The sequence below is a fragment of the Leptonotus elevatus genome, chromosome 2, assembly GCF_054856555.1.
Source record: "Leptonotus elevatus isolate MCC_2025b chromosome 2, RoL_Lele_1.0, whole genome shotgun sequence".
NCBI classification, from domain to species: Eukaryota; Metazoa; Chordata; class Actinopteri; order Syngnathiformes; family Syngnathidae; genus Leptonotus; species Leptonotus elevatus.
The window spans coordinates 15463633-15486507 of NC_141240.1; the positions used below are offsets into that span (position 1 = coordinate 15463633).

The window sequence follows — 22875 nt, forward strand, 5'->3', positions numbered from 1 at the left end:
CCTTTGGGGCAATGAAACTACCATCAACCGTACTGGAGATTTACTGCAGCTAAACACTCACTTTATTGATTAGTGCCCACAGGAGCGCCGTCATTTTGAGATGGAATCTAATCTCGGTGGAATCCAAGAAGGCTGGAATATATAACAAATGCTTTCTACTACTGGTGATAAACTGTCAGTATTTTTAGTTTGCAGGGGAAGCAAAACTTTGTTGAAATTATTTTCAAGGGTGAGAAGCACAAAAAGAAAGAAATCAGACCTGCTTTTTATAGATGAAAAGTTTTTATAATAACAACAATAAAATATAACGCAGTCCATTGAGTCTCAAAAGTGTGTGGGTTATGTCAAGCTAGTCAAAAAGTAAACACGTACTTGGGCTTGGTTTGACTTCCATAAAAATGACTCTACTTTGAGAATAATGAGAAACAATTTCCTCAAAATGTGCATGTAAATAGAGTTCAAATACAACCAAATGGCTGTTTGTGTAACGGACACTGTCTGTAACTATTGTATTTCCCCTGCTGCAAATAAATGTAGCAGACAAAGTGTGATAAAATAAACATCTGGTGTAACAATAAGACATAAGCGTCATATTATTGTAAAGTGGTTGATAACAATATATATCCTTGAACAGTGCTAATTAAGCAGCCTACTGAAATAATGAGTCTTCCTGTCTGTTCGCTTTCTCCACTTAAAAAAAAAGCCTTTTGGGACAAATTGCTAACAATTCTTCACAACGAAATGCTCTGCTCATGACGGCATTAAAATAATAAATTGAAACCCGTGCACACACAGGAATATGATCATTTGAGCTGTGGACTAGGATTAGTGTGTCCATGTCTCTAAATATAGCGCTTCACAATGGATACTGGATGAGGCTCAAGCCACACTTTGACAGGTGCCGCGACTCCTGCTGCGATACGCTTTTCATGTTCTCTCAGAAATTTCTGTTTCGCTGCTCCGCTGCCGCATCACTTCCATCTGTTTGAAAATTGCGGCACAAACACGCTGACAGTCAGGCCGTGTTGTGTTTATTTCATTAGACGGACGGCAAACGGCTTGCTAACAAAGATGATGGTTTCACTTTGCTGCTGCTAGAGTTGTTAGCTCACTTGATGCTCAAGATTTCATTCATTTAAAGACATTTGATGTCTGTTCAAAGTCAGATCGAGAGGCACGACACAGGAAGGACAGAGCCAAAATTAAAATGCCCAACCTCAAAAAAATGTTCATTAATCTAATAAACAGTTTGAATAAAATAAAAATTTCTAAACAAAATTAAAACACTATGGAAAAAAATATTATATTATATTATACATATATATATATTTTTTTTTATATATATACATATATATGTTTTCCCTTTGTGTGCAAATATTTGAATATGATGGCAATCCACCTGTTTGCTGTTGTTTTCATTTTGTGTTTGTTTTATTTTTTTCTCTTGTCTTTGTTCTATTGCATGGAGGAAAAACTCTTAAATAAAATATAAAAAAATAAAAATAAAACACTATGAAAAATATGACACCATGCTGTAAACAGAACATAAACATAGAATGCAACATATTTGTTTTCATATCTTTTAAGATTTTTAACAAGTGCACTGTATGTGATTTGCAGTACTTTCCGTTGACGTAAGCGCAAATCAGCACCATGGAGAGAGGCAATACAATGACGGCGCTACCAAATCTCAGCAGCAGGGGGACAGCTGCCCTTTTCTTACATCGGACTGCAGTTTGGAATTGAACGAGTGCTCATAGAAGATATACGAAGGAAACAATCTCATTGGCAATGTAAGTCCTGTGTGTGATGAAAAGCAGGTGTTAAGTTGAGTGTGAAATCTGAACAGAGAGAGAGAAAAAAAAAGAGAGAGAGAGAGAGAGAGAGCTACTGAGATAGGGTGAGAACAGCAGTAGAATACAAACCCATGGGCTTCTGGTTGCAGCTGGATTTTTCTAGTTCTCCGCAAACACACACCACAGGGCAGGAAAACACCAATGAGAGGCAAACCTTTTCGGTCTGCGTGATCGTGCATAGTCATCACTTGTCTGTCCCTGTGTATATATCCTTTCCTGATGTGCTTATGGCTCCCTCCGATGCCAGCCGGATCCTTAAATGAAATACATTTGTCTTCATTTGGAAGACATGCACCAATGAATGAATTAATGAAAGTCAAATATCTGAAGTCATTTCAACTTATCATCAACGGTCTCCCTCTGCATCATGGACGGCGCAATACTACACCCCCCCCCCCCTCCCCCTTCTTATTTCTGACTCTCAGCATCATCAGTCACTTCCTCCATCCCCCTCCTCTCTTTTTGGTTTCTTTTTGCTCTCTCAGGGTGTTTGTAAAGAGCGTTACTGCTCCAATTTGTCACTCTGAATAACTGTGGAAAGAAGTGTGTGCATATGATAGAACTATTTAGTTCTCGTCAGTCTACCGTGCTTCTATACTTGTTATTACAGAGATGTCGCATGTTTCAAATGATTTTCAAATGTTTGTTTTTTTGGCCACTTTTGCCACCTATAGCGAAACGCAGGAAGCTCAAATATTCATTATGGAGACGCTAATGATTTGGGTGCTTTTACTCTCAAGATGAATTTGCATTCAAGACATAGGCAGGACTCCTCATTGTTACTATGGTTACCTTACCAGCAGTTCACTAATGGTACAACGTGTCCAGTCAAATCAACCGCGACTTTATTGAACCCTTGGGGGAAACATGTCGGACTTAGTGCCGCTTTGTCAATTGTAAATGAATCATTTGTCTTTTGGGGATATTACAATTGGTCGAGAGTGCATTGAACAAGTCAAATGTCCATTTCGACAACTTGTCAACAACATCATCATCATTGATGATCCCATTCTGAAATTAAAATGGCATTCAGTAAGTGCCAACCTTTGCCAAGACGAAAAATGTATATCAATATGACATATATTAAGTTAATGGATTATTGATCGTTCACGCATTGGGCTCTATATTTGAAGACAGTGCATTTGGCCGCCAAGGCTTGCTGCACGTGTTTGCCAATTTGGCAGACCGCTCTCCGCCAAGCTTACAGGCTGGCTATTTAGTGGCTGACAGTCGATCTAAACCTTACGCCTGCTCAGACCACGTCTAAGGATGCTCTCATGTTATGTAGTCCGTTCATACATTTGTGAACATTGCAAACTCTCTGCATCATTGTATTATGTTTTTTAAACCATCCCATTGGGCAGTAGAGCTATTGCACAGGGTGCCCTTTTCAGGTGTAGCAATTAGTGTGCCTCAATTGAAGGGAATGAAATAAGATGCTTTGATTGGCCACGATTGAATTCACCACTCCCAAAGCTGCGCAGTCCTCCCTCTCGTAGATCCGCTAGCCTATGCTCGTCTGTGGAATTTCCAGCATTGGGTCTAACCCGCCTCGGTGTAGAGTTGTGCCGCGCAGAATTTAAAACAGTCTCAAAAGAGAGCCCATTATATTTATTTTGCATGATGACTCGCAGAAAAGAAGTTCCTATTTAATCATTTGAGAATATTCATATCACCATACCATCAAAGCAGCTAAAGCAACAGTTAGGAGTGTTGTAGTAAACCAGCAAGGAATGAGTAGGAATCATCCGCTAAATAAGCAGCAGCGGGAAGCTTAACAAAGGCCCAGGAAATGGATCCAGCCGGGTATACCCCTCAAGTTAATCTCTCTCGCTCTCATGAGTGATCCCTCGCTGGCGGACCTCTGAACTTTTCTCTGCCGCTCACTCACTGCCTAATTTGTTAAGCTCGCCTGATCAGATTCGCTCTGTGTCTCCCGGTCAAGTCATCGTGTGAGTCATCCACTTGATTTCACTGGTTTCTCAATCCTGCACTTTCCATCTCGTCTCCCTGCATGGCCGCCGGCTGCCGCCAAATTTAGTGATCAAAGAAATAAATGGGTGGCATTTTTCACACACAAAAATCGGCGGTTGCTGTCAAAATGTTTACACCAAGTGTCACCTCAAAAAGTACTTGCCCTGAGCAACTGTGATGTCCTTTTCATTCGAAAGCAAGTGGCAAAATGGCAGCACCCTGACATAATAAAAACGGGTGGATTTTACCGCTTAACTCATATTCCACAAATGTTATCATAATGTCGTGTAAATAAAAGTAATTAGTCCATTCCTATCTAACTCCATGATCTCACAACACCGGTAACGGATCTCTCCCCAACCAACAGTCAACTCGTAAAATCTGAATCAATTGTAACGCAACGCATTTAACCTGCAGTAACGATAACGGTATTTCAAATATGGGAAAAATAATTAGTTTGATTACTCCATTAATGATTTTTTAAAAAAAAGCAGTTTTTGAAAAAACCTAATGCTGTTAGTTTAAACAGTATAATAACAATGTATTATTGTAAATATTAATAATAATAATAATAAAAATAATTAAAAAAAAAATTTAATGGGGGGACTTCCCGTTTAAAAATTAAACACAACTGAATGACACTTAACAAACATAATATGACTTAAAAAAAAAATTGCCACACAAAAATAATAGTTTCAACATTTAATTCAGTGATTCTTTTGCATACCACTAGAGGGAGCCCATGCACTACTTGTGACGAGCGTACCGCACTTTGAGAATCACGGAATAGGGGAAAGGCTGTAGTGATGGGAAAATGAAGCTTCATGAACCACTTGCAAATTTTTACTCCTCTAGATGGCGCTCTTGGTTTAAAGATAAAGGCAAGTGCAATGGAAATTGATTACGTTTCAAGAGCACTCTTGAGGAGTAAAAAAATCGATATCACGAAGTGGTTCATGAAGCTTCATTTTCCCATCACTAGTAAAGGGACTTGGAAAAACATGTTTCCCACAGACAATTGGTCACCAGTGAGTGTGTGTGTATGACAATTGTGCGCGCTAGTTTTCTCAGCATAAACATATGCTTTCCTCTTGCAGTGTGTGTGTGTGTGTGAGTGTGTCAAGTTACTAGCTGTCAGCAGTGTCAGTGTTGGCCAGTGTGAAAGGATCTGACAGGTGATTGGCAGATGGGGTCTGGAAACATTCGTCCTGGCATTGTCAGACTGTCTGTGTGAGTCCATTCAGAGCTGTTTTTTTTCCTCCATGTTTATAGAGTCTATTCACATTTGCAAAGCAGTACCCTAACTGTGTTTCTTATGACCATAACAGCCTCACACACCAAAGTAGTACAAGCAGGTCAAGCGATTTTTTACAACAGCAAGTGTCTTGTAATTCTTGATTCTTTGTGTATTTTCACAAAAGCATATTACAGACATGTTATCAAGACAGCTGGGAACAGTTTTAGATTGGGAAAATGCATCTTCTTTCATATTACATTTCCCAGGAGGGGTATTGTTTTGATCACTATTTGTTGGTTTGACTGTCTGGTATGAACACGAGCGAAAACTTGGCAATATTTGTGCTTTGTGTTGTTACAGTCGGCTTAATCTGAGGCAAGTGGGAGCAGAACCGGATTACAGTTTGAACATGAATATCAGGATTTTTTAAATTTACAAGGAGTAGGTCTACACTCATTTGGGATTGGGATCTTCCAGCATGGAGAAATTACAATTCTACAACTGAGGTATGTCAATTCCACTTTAAACTTCCATTTCTCGCCAGAAAGGATTAGACATTTAAGTTGTTGATTTCATGAGTCATTAACCATTTTCATTCAATGCTATGAGTCACCACTTTCTTTCGAAGATCAGGATTCCTATTTGTGGCATGATGTACGACATGAGTGGACCCTTTTAGACACACGCACGTAGAATTCCAGTTATGACTCACTAATACATCCGACTTTCAAATTCCGTTTTGAGAAGAAGAAAGACAGATCAATGTGTCGCTTTTTGATATGAACACCCGCAGGGAGACAGGAAGAGGCTGCGTGGGGGCAGAGACACAAAAGACCACCGTCCCTTTTTCTTTTTTAAAAGCACAATTTAGTACAGCACTGCGGTGCACGGAGGCGCTTGAAGTCACTCCAGCTGCTACATTTCCCACACAGCCTCCATAAAATGTCTGCTGCGTTCAGAGATAGAGAACTTCGCCTAAACATGAATTTTTTTGCCTAACCTGCTGACAAGGTAGTTGAAAGTTCAAATGTTTCAAATGACATTGTATGGGACAAAATGAACCCCATTACTTAACATTAAGGCTGAAAACACTACGTAACTATTGGCCTGAAAATGCTTGCAGCCTAAAAGCTACTCAGCCTAAAAAAAATAGTATAACTCATTATTAACTCATTTACTGCCATAAATTCATTAAAAAATATATTATTAAAAATTAAAGGCAAGAGGCGATTACATTTTTTAACTGTAATTAATCACATGACTAGTGAAGTCATGTGATTAATTAACTCACGATTAATCACAAATTTTACATCTGTTCTAAATGTACAATAAAAAATGTTTAAGTTTTCATACTCTTGTTAACAAAAGTGGGAGAAAATGTTAAACGAATAGAAATAGTTCAAATGAATTTTTGACGTTTATAGCCGTCAATGGCAGTGAATGAGTTAACTATCAATGACTAATTCAAAACTTATTAGAACGCTGTTCTGAATAAAAAATGTTTTAAAACATCTTTGAATATATTGTTCGCCATCTCTTGGAATACTTTTATGACATCACTATTTATGGTATTTGTTATTTGTATGGATGTCTTGCTCAATGGCAATCAGGAGAAGGTCAAAAACCAAATTTGGGTAGTTTAATGCCTTGGTCAGACGACAAGAAAATAGCCCGATTTTGGCCCTACCGACAAACGGGGCATGTCATAAACGATTTTGGTTTGTCTTGAAGTATAGCGTTGCCCATGTAATGTGACCCGTTCAACGATTGGTCGGCTGTTGTCTGGGACGATTCACGACCATCACGACCAAAGTCTAGCATGTCCGATTTTTTTGCTCGTCGTGTTGCACAATGTGACATACCTACGTCGTCGTCCTTTTGGTTCTGCAGCATTGACCAATAGCGAGAGGGAGCGAAACGTCAATCACACACTGACCAGCACGTTATATAGCTCATTATTTATTTATTTATTTTAAAAAATAATAATAATTTTTTATTTTATAATTATTTTATTTTTTTTCTGCCCTGGATATTTCATGGGCAACCACAACAAAAAAGTACCCCGTTGCGGCGCTTAAAGACATGAGTAACATATGCTCTATATGGCGTCATCAAGTAGGCCTATTATTATAATTTAACTCGCACTGCATGCAGGTTCTTCTCCTTCCAGGGGGGGAAAAAAACATGCAGGTGGAGGCGGCTGTCAAGGATCTCCTACGCAAATCATACTCTAAAAATATCAAAAGTACATTATTTTTGATTTTATGTAATGGCGCCACCTTCCCAACAAGCGACGTGTAGAGTACAAAAAATATTCTGACTGTCGTTCTAATATTTGTTTTGAGAGTATATGATTTTGGGCATTAATAGGGATGGGAATATATATAGTGAGGATCGATCATGTCTTTGGGACAGACATGTAGCTTAGCTACATTTTTATAGAAGTTGGGCCAGGTGGCTATGCCACCCGCTCTCGCTATGAGTGTTGTGTTTTTCTCTCCCCTCGAAGGACGGTTCGGAGTGAAATGCACGTATTAAAAGCACCGTACTAAAAAAAGTCAAATACGAATAAAAAATACATAAAAAATAGGCTACATTACCCCGACACATGTAATCAATTAAAATACAATAGGCTTACTTGTATTAATTGTATTTTATTCTACAGTAATTGCCTACTAAATCACATTTCAGACTACCGAGCGGAGAGCTCTCCATTCACGCAAACGCTCCCTGTCCTGCCTCTTTTTTTCTTTTTTTTTCCGACTCCCCGACAACCAGTGCCGACACGGTGCTCTTGACGCCATGATCGGGTGGTGTCTTGTCGCTTTCAGACTTGTGTGTGACTCCACGTCCGGTCCACGACACAGAGCGAATTTATCAGGTCATCTGACAGCATGACTGTCGTGAAAGACAAAAAAAAAGTCGTGTAGTTTGAGCCTGGCATAATGTTCACATATTATGCTAATTAAATCAAATAGACAGCTAAATAATAATTTCCTATAAATGAATTTTTTTTTTTATCTATGTATATTAGTTTTTAATGTTAGTCACCTGACACTTGTTTATATAGCTCAACTGTTTATAAATGAATGACAGGAGAAAATGTTTAGGCTTTCATATCAAAAGCAATTAAGATTTTTAACTGAAATAAAACTAGTGACCATGTCTACAGTTTTTAAATGCTCCGCCTGCTGTTTGTCTGTCTGTCCGTCCGCTGCCACAGCTGTCAGTATCTCTCTCTCTCTCTCTCTCTCTCTCTCTCTCTCTCTCTCTCTCTCTCTCTCTCTTAATTAAATCGTGAAAAGCCAGTAAGCAGCTGGACAAGGCTTTGAAATCACATATTTCATTAGTACAAAACGTGTAGGCAAAGTGTTACTCATATACTCATTCACTGCCAGCTTTGTTCAAATGGAACTTCGACTTCTATAACCGTCAATGGCAGTGAATGAGTTGACAAAAATAAATATCTAGGGTACGAGTTATATATATACTTTCCTAATGTGTTTAATTTTATCAATGGATGCCATTTTTTGGACTTGAACATCTGCCACCCAAAATGTCCGCGCAAATGCTTACTCCATTTCTGTTTAGGTTTTGACTTTGACATGATAATTATGTATTTCAACTGTCGCTTGAAAGCCTAACCAGGTAACTACCAAGTCACCGATGTAGAGTGCATATCACGTCACAAACAATTTCACAAAAATCTGAATGTTTCAAGAGACATTTTTTTTGTCATAGGAAGCTCATGAAAGGAATTATTTAGCCAGATTTGATGATCCGAAGAGCTACCTATTATTTTGTATACACGAAATTTGAACGTTTTGCATAGCATGTCGTGTTTACTTTCAAACTCAGCTTGTAGCAAACGTGAGGAAGGCCATGCTCGTTGAATCACATTTGATTCGTTTCCCTTTCGTTGCCATCTCGTGTTTTCTCCGGAAATGACTTTTCTTCAGGCTTATGATTGGTGAAAATGACTTTAAATTTAGTGGTGGGAGTAAACAGTTGATTTGGCATTTGCTCTTAGGCGCAGCCGGGGAATCTGTTTAAGGTTAGAATTCTATTCATACCACATACTGTAAATGTGTTTTCATTCATCAGTCCGCATTCATTTTCAATTAAAAATCAATAAATTACTAATCAAAATACTGTAAATGTATCGAAAATCTTTGATACAAAATAACATGTAATAAATAATGTTTATGTAAATGAACACACTAATTTAAATGTTGTGATGATTTATTTATTTATTTAATAATTACATTTAAAAAATGAAATCTTAATTATTCCAGACCCAACTCAAAAGAATATTGCAGTGTTCCCTCGTTTTTCGCTGGGGTTAGGTTCCAAAAAATACCCGCAATAAATGAAATCCGCGAAGTAGTTAGCTTTATGTTTTGCATTTATTATAAATGTTGTAAGGCTCTAAAACCCCTCACGACACAGTTGATACTTTTCTCATCGAGTCGTTTACATTTTCTCACTTTTTTTTCTTGTTTAAACATTCTAAATGTTCACACCTTCCTAAATTTTGTAAAGGTAGGTACATTACTGTAAAAAAAAAAATGCATGCAAAATTGCACACAAAAAAAGTGAAAAGTGAACCGCGTTATAGCGAGGGAACACTGCTTACCTATTTTGTGTTCAATTTAAACACGTTGTATCTTCGCATTGGACGTGAATGTGATGAATGAGAATGATTAGTCTCGTCAGTTTCTCGTTTCTCGTTTCACCCATGTCGCATATTTCTGATTGGTTCTCATTTATATTCACTCGTCTTGAGCCGAAACCACAAACTGCTACTTGAACGTATCAATGGAAGGAAATGGCTAATCTCCCAATACCTGCTGTTTGCTGAATGGCAAAATCAACATCCTTCTGAATTAATTCGTCTTACCTCCACTAAATAAACGTTGTTTTAGTCCTTTTTTTGAGCCTGCTCATTATCCATTATGGCTTCAGGCTTACCTAGTTTGGGTCACCTAATGCTCTTCCCTCAGATTTTGCGGTTGCAATTTCAGGATTCTGTTAGTTTGCAGCCAATAAACAAGAGATTAATTAAGCATTCTGAATGAGCATTTATTGGATGAAGTCATAGCTACTCAACAGCTGCAGCGTTTAAAAAATAAAAGAGAGAGAAAGAGAGAGAGAGAGAGAGAGAGAAGACTGTGTTGTTTTACCTCCGAAGTCCCATTGCCATTGAGGGAATTCCCTACATTCCTCAGCAGCATCATCTCTTCACCTTTAGGATTCAACTGTCTCAGAAACACACATGGTGTTCTTCTGCCATTTCTGTGTGTGTGTGTATGTGTGTGTGTGTGTGTGTGTGTGTGTGTGTGTGTGTGTGTGTGTGTGTGTGTGTGTGGTCTTGTTTTTGTGACATAGTGGGGCCAACATTTCAGGATTTCACAGAGTTGTGGGGCCCACCCGTCCATGTGGGGCCATTTTGCTGGGCCCCACAAGTTTAGACCTCTTTTTGAGGGTCAAGACTTGGTTTTAGAGTTTAGGTTTGAATTGGGTTATGGTTGTGTTTAGGGTAAGGAATGGGGGTAGGCAATCAATTTTGATGGTTGGGGTTAGGGGAAGGGGCTAGAAAATGCATTACGTCAATGAGATGGCCCTACAAAGATAGTAAAACAAAACTTCTGTGTGTGTGTGTGGGGGGTGTGTGTGTGTGTGTGTGTACGCGCGTGCGTGCACACATTTAATCATCTACATAGCCCAGGGCATCTCTCCTCTGTGACCCACTTAAAGTCAAAATGACGAGGAGAGTGGGAAATGGGAAAATAGTGGGACATTGAAAGTAGACATCTTCGAGGTACTGCACGCACACACTCGCCATCACACATTGCATTCATAATAAGTGCATTATGGCCCTTCAGCGATCGTGAACTATGTTTACCATTAGAGCTGTTGGCATGTTTCCTGCTCTGATAGACTAAAGTACAGTTGCTCGTGGATTCAAAAAGTACATGATTTGCATGTATTGATCTTAAGAGAAAAGCGTTGAGTTTGGAAAGACTTGTGAGCGGGATTTGTTGTTTCTTAATTTAAAATGTCCTTGAGACATGGTGGCACATAAGAAGAACAGAAGTGAAATAGTAGTTGAACAGTAAAAGGAGGAAGTGGAGGAGAATGACAGTGTAACTTTAGAGGGATCAGAATTCACAGATAGAAATGGAAACATAGTAAAATAGTTAAACGTACTTTCAAGGGTTAACTTATTTTTTAAAAATCACTGAATTTTTAAAATATGAAAATAATGCTTATCTTAACCAGTCTTGTGTCTCATTTGAACAGTTGAAATGACATTTTACACTCAGTAGCACTGAAGTTACATAAATTAAATGCACCTCCCCCCACCTCCCCCACACCTCATGTACACGTCATCTGCAGAAGCTGGTCTGAAACGTCGGCTAAGCACGCAATTTCTGACGTCATCCGCATGCTAAATATTTGAATTTATATATAGTGCAACAGATCTGAGAGTGCAATTGCAACATTCAATTATTTATTTATGTTTTATCTGAAATCACCACTAGTGTGTTCGGTCTTTGTTGTGTCACTGGTCTGAGATTGTGATGACCTCCCATGAAACAAACAAACCTCCAAGCTTTCAAGTGCCTATTGTATAAAGTCTTAGTAGGAAAAGGGATTGTGATGAGTAAAATGGCAGCGAATAAAGCAACAACTAAAAGAAAGACTGGGATTATTTTTGTAAAAGATGTGAAATTAACTCATTCACTGCCATTGACGACTATAGACGTCAAAAAATGTATGTGAACTTTTTCTATTAGTTTAACTTTTTTTTCATATTTTTTTTATGAAAACCTAGGATTTTTTTTTTATTGTACATTTATAACAGATATAAAATTTGTGATGAATCGTAAGTCAACTATTGAAGAATGCAAATTTTAATCGTCTGACGCCCCTTATTTTTTATTACTTTATTTAAAATTAGGGGCGTCAGGTGATTTTCTTAATTGTAATTAATCACATGACTCCACTAGTTAACTAACGATTAATCACAAATGTTATATCTGTTCTGAATGTACAATAAAAAAATCTAGGTTTTCATACTCTTGTTAGCAAAAGTGGAAAAAAATGTTAAACTAATAGAAATAGTTCAAATGAATTTTTGACATCTATAGCCGTCTATGGCAGTGAATGAGATAAAAATGGACAGTAGAAAAGAGGTAATGTGTGAAAATTAGAATAAAAGGAAAATACAGCAAAGAGACACATTAAGTGAAGAAGAGTTACAGCAAAAGACGGAAAATTGCTAGTTTGAATCCCATTTGGCTATTTAGGCAAAAGGTAAAGATGCAGTGACCTCCAGGGGGCGTAACAAAATTAGGGAAAAAATATTTTTTGATGTACTGTACTTAAATTTCTATTCAAACACGTTTAAAAAAAAAAAGATCCAAATGTAAACCAACGGGTGTGTTTTTATTATTATATATTTTGCACACTACAGCCTCTATCAGCCTCAACTCTCTATCAGTCTCAGGTCTTCAAAAAGAATTAAAAGAAAAACGTTAGGTCACCTTGAACGGTAGCACATAACCTGCATGACAGGTAAGCCTTTAGGCGCTACAAAAGTGCGACCCTGCCTCCGTCTCCCAGTGTCAGGTCTCTGCAGAAACTGATCGCGCGCACACCTGCCTTTCCCAAATCAAATAGATTTTTCATTTTGAATACTTTTTAAAATTCCTCACCATTTTTTGGTCTTTTATAGATTTCCACAAACTCTTCAGTATTTATCTGATTGTTTTGGTTGTTTCAACTGAACATGATTAAAATGAGAAGTTATTGAAAAGTATTTTATTTTGCCGCACGCTGTAGCTGTTTGCAAAGAAAGATTATGCTGTTTTTGAGGGTCAAAGTGAAAACTTGTGACATTTTGTACACGTGAGGCCTTGCAAAAACATTTATATTTTAGAGGGTTATCGTGCAGTATCTTAAAAATGGCTCAGTAGTGTACCTTATAAATTTTTCACAAAGCACCCCTGGTTGAAAGTGTAACTTATATCTCAGAAAATGTCCAGGCATATGTAACAGTCCAAAACCTACAAAAAAATATTTTATATCCATATGCTAAACCTAACAGAAAGTCCAACATTTTTTTTTTTTTTTGAGAATTGCGTGACATTTGTGGTCTTTTATAGAGGTCATATTTTCATCAACTCCTCCTACAGACAGTGGCGGAGCCAGACTTTTATAAATGTGGTGGCCAGGGAGGGGCCAAGGATACTTAGTATGCGTATCCAATGATTATGCCAAATACTTTTGTTTTATAAACAATTTTTTTCAAACGGAGTCTCTAAATGTTGAAATATATTTAAGTACATATTATAGCACATGTAAGCGGTTCAGGAAATGCATGGATTTTTGCCCATAATGTGCTGGACAAAATGTACAATATTCGAACAATTAACAATTAACAGTGTTTAACATGAATGAAATTTGCAATTTGTTTGAAATGTGAAATTTGTTTTGTTTACGGAACAAGTCATATTTTCTTGTTTAATTTTCCACACCTTGTGAAAAAAAAAGAAGAAATTTGTTACTCCTAGCACTTTATTTACAACCACATAATGTTACTAATGTTATTATTTAATAATAATGTTATTAAATCTTGCTATTAACCCCCCCCCCCCCCCCCCCTTCTAGACTAAAAACGTTAGGGCATATATGGTAAGTGAGTAATGCTAAGCTGTATTCTTCAAGCTGTTTTGTGTGTGATGTTTAAATCTCTTATTTTGAAATGAATGCTTTTAATTTGGAAGGCCGCTCCGTACTTCTATTTCCTGTTTCACGTCTTCCTTTGTCATTTAGCTCATGGATTTATTTTTTAGCTTGTGCAAAACAACTTTAACTTTTTGATATCCGTTCAAAACAATCTATCTGAATATAAAATATTTTAAACAGTCACTTACATCTCACGGGGAAATCAACATGACATTGCCAAAAACGTGTCATCTTGATGCACTGATCTGAAGTGTCTTGATGGGAGATTCTTCTTCTCCAGACTCTTATTGAGGTGGATTACAACATATTGTGGTACATAGCGCCACCTACTGTGCAGGAAGGGCATAGCAATTAGTAGGCATCTGATTGAAAAAAAATGGGGGACTGCACTGGCAAGACGGTGCCGTGTTATGTTAATCATTTAGTCCAATCTCATTTGAGCAGGGGTACGTGCCACCCCGGCCTCCCCCACATAATTGATCTGATCGTCTTCAAACTTTAGGTGTTTCATCTAAACATATGTTTAAGATGAAAAGTTTTTATTTTGTTGCACACTGTTGCCGTGGCGATGCCCTGTTTTTGAGTCTCGACTCCTTGCCGAATACTCATGATTATTGTTGTTGTTGTGTTATTTTTTTATGTTGATGATTATGTACAGCCCTTTGTTGAAGTAGTGGTTGCTTTTTCCCCAAAGTACTCTACGAATAAAGTTGAGTTAAGTTGAGAAGCAAGGAAGGAAAGGAAAGGATGTGGAGTTGTTGTATTATTAATTGTAGCGAGATGTCCTCAAGTAGTGGAGCGTAGCGTTGGTCCATTAGGACCGGGTTCCTGCTGTAGTTTTTTGTTGTTGTTCTGGTTTCTTTCTAAATGCAGGAGCGTAATTCACGTCATTCATACTTGATCGATTTACCTATGCTGTATATAAAAACAGTGCTTTCTGTTTTTTGTTAATTCTCGCAACTTTTTTTTTAGAAAGTGCGTTTAATTTGTACCCATCCATGTCTAAGCTGCACATCAGTTGGACGCTTGCAAATACTGCCACTATTTACTACTTGTCAGCCATATTATAAGTGCAAAGAAATTCCAAGATGGAAGGCCATAACTGCAGCATAGGAAAGGAATAGCCTTAACTTTATAACATATATATATAAATATATTACACATAAATGTGTCTTTCCAAGATCACAAAGCATTGCCAAAAAGCAGAAAACATCCCATTACTTTGTTGATGTTTGCAGGAGAGGTTTAATAGATTATTTATTGTATGGTCACTCATATTGTTGATGCGTGGTTTAAAATTTCAATGGTCCCTAAAGCTACTGTAGGCATGTCTAAGACACTGGCTGGTGATTGGTTTAGAATAAGGAAGACGAACGACCCTGTGCACGAGTGCAAATTCAGTGAGCGCTAGTTTAGATCTACAAATATGGGACACGAAAAAGCTTGTCTTTTGTTTGATTCATGGCCAGTGGTAACTCTTTAAAGGTGCTAATGGGCCAAATGTGCAGGTTTGAGCGTGGCAGGTGCACTATTGATAATCGGCAGGTAAAATCAGTGCCAGACCTCGAGAATTTGACCCATGCAGGACTCTTCCACAGGCCCCCGCATTTTCCTCCATTTATTTGAGCAACCACACACAAACGATAAGATGATATAATGTCACATAAATGCATTGAGAATACATCCAGGTGGAGCTGGTGCAGTAATAATTGGTAAGACGGCACCAGTAACAGCTGTGAAAGCTGGACTGACAGACTGGTCCATAAACTGGCCTCATTCAGTCAGTCAGTCACCAATGCCTGCTTATGCAGCGTATGTGTGCGCATGCACATGCGTGCGTGCACGTGTGTCATCATTTATAGTCGCCTTTCCATTGACATGTCTACAACTTCTACGATTGCGCTGAATTGTGCCATTAAGATGCATGCATTATTTACTGGAAAATGAAAAAAATGTCTTTGTTTACAAAATTCAAGTCAATTCTGGGTTCTTCCTAGGCTCACACACTCCTGCATAAAGTTAGCGGAAGTTTTTATTTATTTATTTTTTGCATAAAACTGCTAAAAACACTCTTAAGTCAGAAGTAAGGTCTAAAAACCAGCCAAACGAAAGGCAGTAAACCCGGTGACTCTTCACTTTGCTGTTTCAGGATACACCACCGCCTTTTACATATTTAATCTTTCCCACTATTTATATTTCAAAACTGACATGAATTATTGAGAAATCAAGTGCAACCCTTCATGTTTCTCTGTCACATAGTGTTCTTGTCTTTTGCAAACCGCCAGACATCTGCACCGTCATTTTCGAATGTTACCATTTTTAACTATGCCAGATATTGTGAACAGCAAGCTACTGTAAGTATGTTTTTTTTTTTTACATCTGCCATTTATTTTTTGAATCGGGCGGACTGGCCATCAGTTATTTTGGGTGTCTCCCGAACGGCCACATGTTGCCGGGCCCGACTCCCTTCCCCGGCAACATTAACCCTAACCCCGAACAACGAATAGTATTCGGCAGATGTTGGCAGCACCAGGATTCGGCACGTGATCATTGTCTCGTCCGTCCCACCGACCCCCTCAGCTTCCCCCTCAGCTTCCCCCCCCCAATTTTGCCGTCCCAAGATTGCCTGTTATATTGTACTTCTTCTATCATACAGAGCAGGGGTGGGCAAACTCAACCCTCGAGGGCCGGAGTCCTGCAGGTTTTGGATGTTGTCCTACTCCAACACAGTTGATTCCAATGAACAGGATATTATCAGGCTAACTGGAGAGCTAACTGATGAGATAATCATATGAATCAGGTGTGTTGGAGAAAGGAAAACTTGCAGGACTCCGGCCCTTGAGGACCAAGTTTGCACACCCCTGATGGAGTAGCATAATTTAATTTTAAAGATGACTGACAAATGTCTGTCTCCCCTATTGAGTTCTCCAACTACACACACAAACACAAGCACACACAGATAAAAAAAATGTCTCTGTCTAAATAACATTAGCAGCCAGCAGTAGTAGCTAAATATAACCACATGCATTATCTTTAGGTCTATCTCTAGGCAGTAACACAGTACAGTAGCACGACCAACTGTATTCCCCGAAGACCTTGAAGGCATCATGCCGCCTCAAAGCAAACGAGTTGTTTTCAGTCTGCCTGTCTGCACGAGTTACACGCTTCCTCTCTCAATTTGGAGTATTTTTTTCCATCTGGTGATGATAGCGCACTTGAGAGTGCACCCTTCTGCCTTTCATTTTCTTAATGAATGTAACCTTTCTTTAGTAGTCTTTTTCTTTCTTGGCTACTTCCCCATTTCCTTGTTACCTTACACATGTTTTGATAGACCTGGATTTATTTCTGTGTGTGAGATATTTTGATCAGGCTGTATTGCATTCACGTGTCGCTGTCCTTACCTCAACCAGATGTGGTGTCGGGTTGAAGCCGCACAGGTTGCACACCTGAGTGTGGCACTGCGTACACGAGTTGTAGTTGGGTGGGTCGGAGCTGTCCATGTTCAGCTCTGTTTTACACAGAGGACATTTCACTTTGGGCTTCACCGGCTCCGGAGCTGCGGTCACAGGCTCCTGCTTTGGCTCCACCTTCTGCACATGTGATGGCATTTGGCGGTGCTGCTGCCCTTGAGGTTGCTGTGGATCTTTTTGTTGAAGGGAGGGCGACTGCTGTTGTAGCATTCCTTGTTGTTGGGGTATAGGCTGCTGCTGCTTTGGTGCATGCGGCCCTAGCACCTGGCTCGGTGCATGCGGACCCCCCACTTGGCTTGGTGCATGGGCGCTGCCCGTTTGGTTTGGTGCGTGAGGGCCACCCATTTGGTTTGGGGCATGGGGGCCACCCATTTGGCCCGGCACATGAGGACCGCCCATTGGAGTTGGACCGTGAGAACCCCCCATGCTAAATGGTTTGGCACCTGAGAACCCTTGTTGTGGTTGCTTGTTGTCAGGAGACGCATTACTGAACACCACTTTGACTCGTGCGGGGCTGGGATGAGCGGATGAGGTGGGCAAAGGGTCTACATTGATCAGGGTACTCGCTTGGTTGAGCAAGGAAGCTCCAAAGCCAAATAGCTTGGTCAGTCCATCCTGGGCTGGAGGATGGGCCTGACTCTGGGGCTTGTGAGATGGAGAGGAGCCGGCACTTCTGGTGTGGTCATGGTGCCTTGCCATAGACTGGTGCATGGGAGAGCCACGACCCAAATCAGGTTGGGAGGGTGCTTTTGTCAAGCCAGGGAGGGGAACAGCACCAGGGTGGGGGATCCTTGGACCGCCAGGTTGGTTGGGGCCTCCAGCAGAACCTCCACCAGCTCTTGGACCTTTTTGGGAATATGAGTCAGACCTCATACCCTGATGTGAGGGACCTGTCTGGCTCTGGGGGCCACTGGAAGATACGAGACTTTGCAAGCCTTGTGAACTATGAGGCTGTGTCTGGGGCCCTGACTGGGACTGTGGATAAGGCTGCTGCTGAGCCTGTGGATATTGTTGAGTCTGGGGATATTGCTGACCCTGGGGTCCAGACTGAGACTGTGAATAAGGCTGCTGCTGCTGCTGCTGCTGCTGCTGCTGCTGCTGGCCCTGGGGTCCGAACTGGGACACTGGGTAAGGCTGCTGCTGAGCCTGGGGTCCGGAATGGGACTGTTGGTAAGGCTGCTGCGGAGCCTGGGGTCCGGAATGGGACTGTTGGTAAGGCTGCTGCGGAGCCTGGGGTCCGGAATGGGACTGTTGGTAAGGCTGCTGCTGGGCCTGGGGATACTGTTGAGACTGGGGATATTGCTGAGACTGCGAATGCTGCTGGGAATGTTGGTACTGCTGGGACTGGGGATACTGCTGAGACTGGGGATACTGCTGGGACTGAGGATGCGGCTGGGCCTGGGGATACTGCTGGGATTGGGGGTACTGCTGAGGCTGGGGGTACTGCTGGGACTCGGGATACTGTTGGGACTGGGGATACTGTTGGGACTGGGAATGCTCCTGGGACGGCGGGTATGTCTGTGACTGGGAATATGTCTGTGACTGGGGGTATGCTTGGGACTGCGGATATGGCTGTGACTGAGAGTAGGGCTGATTCTGGCCATAGAGTTGAGTCTGCGGCTGTTGCTGCTGCTGTTGCTGGGTGGGCTGGCTCTGTGCCAATGGTTTGGGCTGTGCTGCAGTCGTCGGCTGTGTTGGCTGAGGTGCAGCCTGCTGAGGCTGGACGAGAGGTTTCGCTTGATGGGACGGCGAGTGGATCTGTTGTTGACTCTTAGAACGAGGTGTGGTCATGTCAATGCCAAGAGCCCTCTGCATCTGACAGTTAAGACATAGCCATTCCTGGACCTGCAAACAAGATATAAAAAAGGATATTTAAACTTTTGAATGGTTTGTTTTTACTGCTTAAAGGAGCTGATATGGTAAAATATAAAAACATACTTTGGCATGGTATACGTGCTGCACTGGATATACCATTTTCTATTAAATGTGGGTGCTATGTGCACAAAGCAATTGAAGGTTTAGTCATGTTTAGTCATGTTGTGTTTATGAATCAATTACAGGTACTTGAAAACTTAAGCTCCTAGTTTGATGCAATTAGTACACCAGTTTCCTGCTGCTTACACAGTGAAATCCAGTTTATAATTACTCTATAATTAATTACAAGTAATTATATTCGCCACAGTCTAACCAAAGGCAGTGGTCATTTCACAACCAGCCTGTATGTTATAAGAGGTATGGTCACTGGGTGTCTCCAAAGGAGGACAAGAAATATATAAAACATCACATGACTTATCATATGATTATTACTCTCACAGCAGATTCTAACACAAAACACACCTTCCTTTTTAATATAAACCACATTGATACTGTATTAATTCACTGCTGTAGTCAATGAGTGAGGGAGTATATTTGGACAGCTTCTCATAATGAGCACCACCTTTTATGACCAGAATTAGAAGCTGAGATTTGCCATAGGTGAGAGAGATTGCTGTAAATTGAGAAGATTTTTAGTGTCACACACACACGCACACACGCACGCACACAGGTAGTCATAAACGAGACCCAAACAGATATATGACGAGAACGATCATGAAATGAGCCTCACCCTTCATCATCCCTCAACATCACTTCTCCTCTTCGTCCAGATGACAGCTGATGCTTAATTAAAGACATGTTTCCCCTTGCTCATTCCTTCTGACTTGAAAAACCTCCCGTGAAAAAAACGTCTTATATGGAGTATGCCGACCTGCTCGTGTTCCGTCTGTCTTCGCAGCTTTGCATCAACCGCTAACACTCAGCTACTATAAAGACTGCTATTTTAGCATCTCTGCAGCTTGAGCACAGCACTGTAAATCTCTCCACATTGCTCCCATCCCCTTTCGTTCCCACAATGCAGTGCGCAAACGTACAGCACTCTTACACCCACCCTCCTCTACACTGCTGAATCTCCTCCACAGTGTTGCTTCAACACGATCCTCCACATTGAAAGGATGATATGGAATTTACAGTATCTAGGGCCTACGTTAGATTATGATCACTGCAGTTTTTCTATCCAGTACTTGTGTTACATAAAAATAATAATAAATTTACAAAAATAATAATGCTCAAATTACAGTAATTTACTAATATGCTTAATATTGTAGTTGAAGTTTATAGTGGCGTAGAACTGCACTGCATCAGTCTGAGAATTGTGTCTAATCTTATAGCAAAGTGGGGTGACTCAAAGATCAGAAACAGCTCTCAGTCAGACTCACAGATCAACTCATGTTAAGTTGGAAATTAATGCAAATGCGGGGGGGAAAAACAACAGAACTCTACTGATTGGACCATCTGTTAAAAACAAGAAAAAATATCAATCCACCATCATGAAGCACTTTAATTCTTTTAATCTTTTAATTTCAGTGATATCTTGACATTTGAATAAGGGTGAGCAATTTCAAACTGAATTCACAGATTTATACACAGATTTGAGGTAGTAATCATGCTTTACATTCAACCACACAAGTCTTAATCAAGCAATAATAATTTGCATTAGTATGTCTTCTATTTTACTTTTACTATAACACTTCAATCACTCTATTTTAGCTTTCAGGATTGGCTTACATGAGCTTCTACATCCTGGTATATCAAACATTACAGAAACGTGAAAATTATTTTGGTTGTGCAGTTCGGGCGGCTGTTGCATAAATTTGACATTGAATGATGGCTAATACATTTGTTTATCAGGGTGCATGACTGAACAAGAGAGAAATTGAAATACAAATGAAAAATGTAATGAATAAAATAATTCAATACAAAAGTACACGTTTTCTCTCTCGTTACCAGCTCAGTGGACCTAGTGGTAGTGATGGGAAAATGAAGCTTCATGAAGCACTTGTGATATTTTTTGACTCCCCTAGATGGTGCTCTTGGTTTAAATATAAAGGCTAGTGCAAAGGAAATTGATTACATTTCCACTGCATCTTTCAACCAAGAGTGCCATCGAGAGGAGTCAAAAAATATCACAAGTGCTTCATGAAGCTTCATTTCCCCATCACTACCTAGTGGTACAGTGTCCGCCCTGAGACTGGGAGGTCGTGGGTTCCATCCCCGGCCGGGTCATACCAAAGACTATAAATAATGGGACCCATTGCCGCCCTGCTTGACACTCAGCATTAAGGGTTGGAATTGGGTGTTTAGTAGTGATGGGAAAATGAAGCTTCATGAAGCACTTGTGATCTTTTTTGACTCCTCTAGATGGCACTCTTGGTTGAAAGATGCAGTGGAAATGTAATCAATTTCCTTTGCACTAGCCTTTATATTTAAACCAAGAGCACCATCTAGGGTGGTCAAAAAATATCACAAGTGATTCATGAAGCTTCATTTTCCCATCACTAGTGTTTAGATCACCATATGATTCCTGAGCACAGCTGCTGCTCACCGCTCCCTCAGGGGATGGGTCAAATGCGGAGAACGAATTTTGCCACCACTTAAGTGGGTGTGACAATCAGTAAATCTTAACCTTAATTACCATGAAAATAGGTCGATAGGACATTGAAAAGCTATATTTTTTTTTTCCTTGAAAATTTCTTGGGTGGCCTGCCCAAGTATTAACATGGTGTGGGAAACGCTCTTGAGGGAGGGAGCTCTCATCTCATCGGCTCTTTGTACCGGCTCGTTCGCGTTGACCCATCACTAGCAACTGGAGTCATTTGCTCACATCAGCATAAAATCAAACCTTTCAAGTGTTTTTAAACTTTTGTCCTTTCTCCCCTTTGTACACTGAATTCTACTTAATTTGAATTTCGAGTTCATACTGTATCTCTGGCTCCATTATGTAGAGAAGTCTTGCCTTCTGACATTTTGACACTCAGACAACAGGTGAGGTGGGGTTTTTTCAACGATGAGCAGATTGTGCACAGCAGCGGGTCTCTAATACACACACAAATACACACATGCACACGCTGCCTTTTGCAGTGATGATCTTTCCACAGATTAGCTTGCTTGATAAAACTATTAATGAATGCGTGCTCTGATATGTCATATCTGTCAAAATAGTGAACCAAATGTCATGGAGTCTTATCTTAAAATAGGGGGGGCAGTGTAGATTCCTTGGGGGAGAGTTCAGTGTGACCCTACAATCCAATTTGTCGTTAATTAGCCTGCAGACACCAAAGGATATGCATGGGGCACGCGGTGGATGAAGGTAGATCCGATAGAAGAGCCAATGTAGCAAAATGAAGCAGGAACTCACAACCACTATTGTTTTTTATTTTGTTTTCTTTCTTTCTTTCTTCAAAATGGCAAAATACTAATAAAAGTCATGTCAAGCATAGAAATGTAATGGTCTGCAGTAAATTTATGTATGAAAAACACTAGGTCATAAATATAAAACAAATGAAAGACGAGTACTGAGCATGCCTTCTTGTGCCATGTGACGATGTATTTTTACACCGCCACACAAATTACGTCCCATTCGTAACCTCAAAACGTCTTACTGTATGTCGGAAATCGAGGATCCCCTGTTACCTGCCTAGGGTTCTGGTTGTGTTTATGTTTTAGAGTGGTTGTGTATCGATTCGGAATTGAAAATATATGGTGCTTA

General features: G+C 40.1%; 1 protein-coding gene across 1 annotated transcript in view; it reads right to left on the reverse strand.

The window, feature by feature from the left end:
- Positions 1-22875, reverse strand: part of bsna (bassoon presynaptic cytomatrix protein a) — a 98653-nt gene that overhangs the window by 40661 nt on the left and 35117 nt on the right. Inside the window, exon 3 of the mRNA XM_086067108.1 lies at positions 17223-19136. Coding sequence (XP_085923234.1) covers positions 17223-19136 — 1914 coding nt within the window. The remainder of the gene's footprint in view (positions 1-17222; positions 19137-22875) is intronic.